The following is a 6,981-nucleotide window of genomic DNA, read 5'->3' as shown; positions in this document are numbered from 1 at the left end:
CAGGCAGGCAGTAGGCAGTAGCAGTAAGCAGTAGCAGCAGGCATGCAGCAGTAGCAGTAGCAGCAGCTAAGCAGCAGTAGCAGGAGAGCTAGTAGCAGTGCTAGGTGCGCTAGCAGTAGCAGTACAGCAGCAGTAGGCAGCCAGGCAGTAGCAGTAGCTCAGCAGCAGCAGTAGCAGCTGCAGCAGCCAAGCAGCAGCAGCAGCCAGAAGCGTCAGAGGCAGCAGCAGCGGCAGTAGCAGTAGCAGCAATAGCAGCAGTAGCAGCAGTAGTAGCAGTAGGCAGTAGCGTAGCCAGCCGCAGCAGTAGCAGTCCAGCAGTAGCACAGGCAGCAGTAGCAGCCAGCAGCAGTAGTAGCAGCGGTAGTAGTAGCTAGGTAGTAGTAGTAGCAGTAAGCAGGGCAGCAGCAGTAGCCAGTACTAGCAGCAGTAGCTCAGCCAGTAGCATCAGCAGTAGCAGGCAGGCAGCGTATGATGCTAGGCAGCGATCATGGGCGGGAGGAGCGGCGGGTAGAGAATTTTTTTCCCGACCGATGAGTTCGCCGGACCCACCACAGATAGGTGATTTGTAATATATTGTGCGTATATAAGACAAACCTTGGTTGGCATTATAGTTAGTGTTAGGTTCAAGGCTTATAGGTTGTAATAAATTTACATATGTTGCTTCGAGAAGTCGAGTGAATGCGGAGTGCGCTGATGCGCTGGGGTCCGGAAGTCTCGTGGGAAAAAAAAACGCGTGCACACGCACACGCCACGCACGCAACACGACGCCATACACACGCCACGCCACGCACCGCCACCGGCCAGCACACACACACACTACACATATCACATACCATAGCACACAGTGCTAGCGTTATTAGTTAGGTTTCGACCGCAAAACCTCACTTTGCCGCTACGCTAGTAACTATAAGCCAGACGAACTCAAGGTGTCAAACGGCTGGAAATCGCGTTAAAATCTTTCAGGTTTTTTCAACCGTTAACGCATGGAGATGGAGCAACCCGGAGTTCGCGCGACAACCAGACGACGCCTAGACTCCCAGACCACATCCTGGAAGATGGCGAGACCCTCACGGCGGTGCGCACAACCCCCTACGACGACGCTAGCAGCCACGAGGGGAGCTGCGTCGACGCACATCTGACGAATGCCAGCAGACGGAACTTTTCCTGAGTTGGCGCGGCGCGCAGCTTAAGGCAGGCGAAAAGAGCAAGCAGGCAGCAGCCGCCACCGACGCGGACAGCAAATCACGCATCACGCAGGTAGGGAAGGAGGCGAAGACGTTCCAGGAGGAGGTGGCGGACGGGACTGGTGGCTGCAGGGAGGCATGGAGGAGTTTGCACCGGGGGGAGGATGCGGACATAACATACTCCTCCTATTGTCGATGACGAGGACCATTAGCTCCGTATACCTGAGTACATAGCAAACCAATCACTAACGAGTCTTCTGCTCCTCTATCGTAGCTTCTGCTCTCTCTCTCTCCTCGTGCCTCTCTCTCTCGTCTCACTCTCTCTCTCTCTCTCTCCCTCTCTCTCTCTCTCTCTCTCTCTTCTCTCTCTCTCTCTTCTCTCTCTCATCTTCCTCTCTCTTCTCTCATCTCTCTCTCTCTCTCTCTCTCTCTCTCTCTCTCTCTGCCTTACGGTATCTTGGTCCGTTTCTTCTCTCTCCTCCTCTTCCTCTCTTCAGCCTCTATGCCTTTCTATTCCCCTCGCCCTTCTCTTTATTTCTCCGTCTGTTGTCCCGCTCTGCACTTCACTCTCTCCATGGTCTCTCTGTTTGTCTCTCTTCTCTTTTCGCGCGCGCACTCTCTCTTTTTTCACTCTTTCCCTCTCTGTCCGTCTGTCTGTCTCTTTTTCGCGGTCACATACACTCTCTTCTCTCCTCATCTCTTCTCTCTCTCGTCCTCTCTCTCTCTTCCTCGCTCTTCCCGCTTCCTCCCCTCTCTCTCTAGGTAGACATGAGAGCTAAGTTGAATACGACACAACATCATTACCTTAGTGATCACACGTTAAAGCTGTCACCTACCCCCATCTAGGCGGCTGCCCGACCGCTACTACACGCACATTTGGTGGTTTCAGTGGGAAGGAGCCTTCCCCTCGGACGGCGAGGAGAAGCAGAAGAAGAAGAAGGAAGCGGCGCAGTATGGAGGAGCGCATCCCTCTCCGGTCGCGAGGCAGTCAGACGGAATATATGACTCTGGAGTGAGAACGTCAACGCAAACTAAGAACAAAGCTTCTAAGGTACGAACCGCCATACAGAGAGAGAGAGAGAGAGAGCGTGCAGCAAAGTTTCTGGCTAACAGATGGCGCCAGCATGCACTATTCAGCGAGCTACGACGGTTGATCAAATTGTGCGAAGCCGTATGTGCTTGCATGCGTGTGTGCGTGTGTGTGCGTGTGTATGTGCGTGTGTGTGTGCGCGTGTGCATGCGTGTGTGTGCGTGTATGTGCGTGTGTATGTGCGCGCGTGTGTGCGCGTGTGCATGCGTGTGTGAGTGTCAGTACATATATAAATATAGCACAGGGGATATGACAGCACTATTGATTTACGGGTAATACCGTATAATACCTATTATACATTTATTTATGTAATTTATAACATATTTATTAGCTTCCACTACAATAATAACCCATATGTAATAATATCCATAATTATTATGATAACATGTGCTTTTATTATTTATACCTATTAGCGGCGACGTATACAAACGTGCTAGCACGTACTATTATTCGTGCTTGTGTTCGTGCCTACATTCGTGCCTACATTCGTGCTTGTATTCGTGCTTATATTCGTGATTGTATTCGTGTATGTGTTGGTGCTTGCAGGCGGCAGTCATGAACGTCAGTCCTCTGTACCTGATGTTCCCATCAACGATAGCATCCTCTTTCTCCTTCATGTTGCCCGTAGCAACGCCACCGAACGCCATCGTCTTTGCTACCGGTGACCTGCAGGTCGTTGACATGGTACGTCACGCGTGACGTCACGCGAAGTCAGGCGCGCATGTGTGCTCACGGGCGCTCACGCATAGTGAAAAAAACACGCACACGCGCACGCACGCACGCACGCGTGCGTGCGTGCGTGCGTGCACGCATGCACGCACGCGCACACACATACACACTTCTTACCCCGACGTCTTTAAGGTTTTTGTTCACGGTTATTTGTGAGTGGCCTCGTTTTTAGCAAAAAGTTCAGCAACTTGTTAACTTTTTGCGACTCTTTCTTCTTGCCACTAAAACTGCTGAATTGAGCTCTACTATATATATATATATATATATATACTAGATATATTATACTAGATATAGATTTCGCTATTACTTGTAGTACCTAGCTAACACTGCCTTCTAAACTTTAACGCTTTGACCTTTACGCGTTATAAACTGTAAGAAAATCCGGAAGACGCGATGACGTCATCAATCCCCGCCATGTCGTAACCGGACGTCCGGCCCGCGTGACTTTTTTTCCTAGGTGAATCAAGAACATAGGGCTGTAATGAGCGTTGCTATTGGTTGAGCTTGTCTTGTCGCTCAATGACGTCACAATATCGTAATATACATAGCGCATCCAAAATTATTAGTTCGGTATGTCTCGATAGCATAGCGCGTACATCGCGTGCGTTAAGTGTGAAAGGTCGTAAGATCCGATCCGTTTTCTAATTATTTTGTTGTTTATCTGTTTATCATTTTTTTTCCAATTAACGCAAATATTTACATGATATATTTACAACATTTTAATAACAACAATTAATTTTTACAACTATTAAAAATTAAATTTCTTATATGTTTTTTTAAATAGGGTTTGGGTTAGAGTTAGGATTAGGGTTAGGGTTAGGGTTAGGGTTAGGGTTAGGGTTAGGGTCACAATGCAGTGAATGCACCATAAAACAGGAGTTTGAGGCACGTGATTTGTATCAACCAATGGCAGCGCTCGTTAAAGCCCTATGTTCTTGATTGACCTAGGAAAAAAAATCACGCGTCCGGCCCGCGCTGACGTTCTCTTGTTGACGCTCTCTCGCTGCTGCAGGTGAAGACGGGAGCGTTGATGAATCTGTGTGGCATCTTGCTGGTCGTGCTGCTCGTCAATACGTACGGTGTCTGGGTTTTCGGCTTCGGAGAGTATCCGGACTGGGCGGCAGAGGTCGTGCCGCGCATCGTTGCCACGACAACGGAGGCTGCGGCAGACGCCTTCAACGTCACGGCGCTATGAGTCACGTGACGCCTAGCCATTACACTACTGCTGCTGCTGCTGGTGGTGTGCCGCTGGGAGATGTTGACCGATGGTGCCGGTGGGAGAGGTGTACCGGTGGTGTTGGTGGGAGATGTCGAACGGTGAATTTAAGCGTCAAACGCACTTTTTTTTAAATATACACGCGAATACAATGGCAACAATAGACGTACCGAGAAGATAGAGAAAGAGAAAGAGAGAGAGAGAGAGAGAGAGAGAGAGAGAGAGAGAGAGAGAGAGAGAGAGAGAGAGAGAGATCGTATTTGTCCGTTTCTCTCTCTCCTCCTCTTCCTCTCTCTCAGCCTCTATGCTTTCTATTCCCCCTCGCCCTCTCTTTATTTCTCCGTCTGTGTCCGTCTCACTTCCTCTCTCCATGTCTCTCTGTTTGTCTCTCTCTCTCTTTCGCGCGCGCACTCTCTCTTTTTCACTCTTTCCCTCTCTGTCTCTGTCTGTCTCTTTTTCGCTCACATACACTCTCTCTCTCTCTCTCTCTCTCTCTCTCTCTCTCTCGCTCTTTCCCGCTTCCCCCTCTCTCTCTAGGTAGACATAGAGCTAAAGTTGAATACGGACACGAACATCATTCCTTAGTGATACACGTAAAGTGCTCACCTACCGCCATCTAGCGGCTGCCACCGCTACTACACGACATTGTGGTTTCAGTGAGGAGGAGCCTTCCCCCGCGACGGCGAGGAGAAGGAAGAAGAAGAAGGAAGCGGGGAGTATGAGGAGACGCATCCCTCTCCGGTCGCAGGCCAGTCAGACGGACATATATGACTCTGGAGTAGAACTCAACGCAAAACTAGAACAAAGCTTAAGGTACGAACCCCTACCCCCCCCCCCCCCACACACACACACACACACACACACACACACACACGCGCGCGCGCGCGCACGCGTCATCATCAATAACAGGTCGTGATCGATACCTACCCATCAATACGTGAGTGTGTTTGTTGGTTTCCTTTTTCACAGCTACATATCGGAGGTATCTACGGGGGTTCCCGACGACCAGCGCACGCCCGAGGACCACAATCTTGCTAAAGGCATGCTCATCGCTATAGCTTACGGAGCTAGCGCAGGAGGCACAGCCACCCTCACGGGAACCCCGCCCAACCTCGTCATGAGCGGTCTCATAGAACAGTAAGTACCACCGACACTGATGATGATGATGACGACGATGATGATGATGATGATGGTGACGACACTGAAAATGACTACGATGATGACAACGATGATGATGATGATGGTGATGATGACGACGGTGGCGATGATGATGATGACAATGATGAAACCACGACAATAACTACAATGACAACGACGACGACAACAGCAACAACAATAACAATGACAACGGCAATAACAACCGCAGCGCCACCCATGACAGTCGTGTGCGACAACATGGCGGAGCTGTAGGTGGCGCCACCTGTGTTGTAAGCTAGCGTGGTTTGTGCGTCGGCAGGTTTTACGGCGACGCAGCAGGCGTCAACTTTGCCACGTGGTTCTTCTACTCAGCACCCAGCGCCGTCATCATCCTCGTCATCATCTGGCTCTGGCTGCAACTCTACTTTCTCGGATGGAGGTAACAGCTCGCGCCATCTGTTGCGAAGAAACGCATCGAATTACACACGCTCATCTATTATACTATACTATTACTATTACTATTACTATTACTATTACTATTACTATTACTATTACTATTACTATTACTATTACTATACTATTAGCCTATACTATGCTATGCTATACTATACTATGCGAACCCCCCCTCTAAATACGTCTGTTAAAGCTAGTGATGTGTAGCTATGGTATCTTTCAAGTATATGCATTAGTAAAAAAATATTTTCTATACTCTAAACGTATTTTATCGCGATTTCGCAATATGTATTTGCAATATGTATACAAATAAATAAATATATATATATGTTCACAAAAGGAATTATGTGAAAGACGCGTCTCGTGTGACGTCACACGGATGACGTAGTTTTGGAAAGTCATTTCTTGAAACACTAGTCAGTGTGCCTCCGCCGTGCACGAACCTTATGTGCGTGATCATGGGGTTAATATAATACAATATGCGTGCATGTTTCAGCATGGTATGCTGCGAAATATAGTAATTGTCATGCTGGATGTATGCATGGTAAGATTCATAACCTTTAACTTATTTTGTTTTATTTTAACTACTTTTATTTTAACTTGTTTTAACTTGCTCATGTCGTTATTGGTTCGCAGGACGTTGTTTGGATGCTTCATCAAGGGACGCGACACGGCAGATAAAACAGTCGAGGCCGTCATCAAGGAAGAATACACAAAACTAGGCAACATGACGTAAGCACGTCGGCATCGTCTGCTCCACGCCATGACGTCATCACTTCATGCGTCTCGCCTTCGTGACGTCATCTCACGTGACGCTTTTACGTGTTGAAAAGAGGCACCGCCCCCTCCACTCCCCCGAACCCTAACCAAACGGCTATACCTGTTCACCGGCCAATCAACGTACGCTGCATGAACACGTGACTGTGCAAAATCAGACGATCGAAATGGAAAATATCTCGCGATGAAAAATATTCAAGGCTAAAATCGCTTAAGACTAAAAAATCTCTAAGAAATATATAGTACGTCTTATATTGCAGGGCATTATTATATGCATATAGTATTATATACTATTATTAGATACTATTATATCTTATTGTATATTATATTATATTGTATAGTATTATTATATGGTATTAACATATACTTACATTGTATTGTATATTACATAATAC

The 6,981-nt window shown here is 47.9% G+C and overlaps 2 protein-coding genes across 2 annotated transcripts in view; both read left to right on the top strand.

Moving 5' to 3' along the window:
* The window catches only part of LOC106818377 (solute carrier family 13 member 5-like), a 13,426-nt gene extending 8,983 nt beyond the window's left edge, over nucleotides 1-4,443 (top strand). The window contains exons 5-8 of the mRNA XM_014823092.1: nucleotides 1,585-1,644; nucleotides 2,074-2,235; nucleotides 2,821-2,958; nucleotides 4,016-4,443. Coding sequence (XP_014678578.1) covers nucleotides 1,585-1,644; nucleotides 2,074-2,235; nucleotides 2,821-2,958; nucleotides 4,016-4,198 — 543 coding nt within the window. The 3' untranslated portion in view covers nucleotides 4,199-4,443. The remainder of the gene's footprint in view (nucleotides 1-1,584; nucleotides 1,645-2,073; nucleotides 2,236-2,820; nucleotides 2,959-4,015) is intronic.
* A 437-nt stretch (nucleotides 4,444-4,880) lies between these two features.
* Nucleotides 4,881-6,545, top strand: LOC106818376 (solute carrier family 13 member 2-like). The gene is made up of 4 exons (XM_014823091.1): nucleotides 4,881-5,032; nucleotides 5,189-5,356; nucleotides 5,676-5,795; nucleotides 6,446-6,545. Exons 1-4 carry the CDS (start codon nucleotides 4,938-4,940, stop codon nucleotides 6,543-6,545), a joined length of 483 nt encoding a protein of 160 aa, XP_014678577.1. The 5' UTR covers nucleotides 4,881-4,937.
* Nucleotides 6,546-6,981: the final 436 nt, after the last annotated feature.

The sequence above is a fragment of the Priapulus caudatus genome, unplaced genomic scaffold (genome assembly GCF_000485595.1).
Source record: "Priapulus caudatus unplaced genomic scaffold, Priapulus_caudatus-5.0.1 Scaffold2194, whole genome shotgun sequence".
NCBI lineage: Eukaryota > Metazoa > Priapulida > Priapulimorpha > Priapulimorphida > Priapulidae > Priapulus > Priapulus caudatus.
Note: the sequence above shows the minus strand (reverse complement) of the source record. Positions and strands in the feature narration are given on the sequence as shown.

Coding starts and splice junctions, on each gene's coding strand:
- LOC106818376 (XM_014823091.1), top strand. CDS start 4,938: ATGAGGAGACGCATCCCTCTCCGGTCGCAGGCCAGTCAGACGGACATA. Junction 5,033..5,188: donor AAACTAGAACAAAGCTTAAG/GTACGAACCCCT, acceptor CCTTTTTCACAG/CTACATATCGGAGGTATCTA. Junction 5,796..6,445: donor CTCTACTTTCTCGGATGGAG/GTAACAGCTCGC, acceptor ATTGGTTCGCAG/GACGTTGTTTGGATGCTTCA.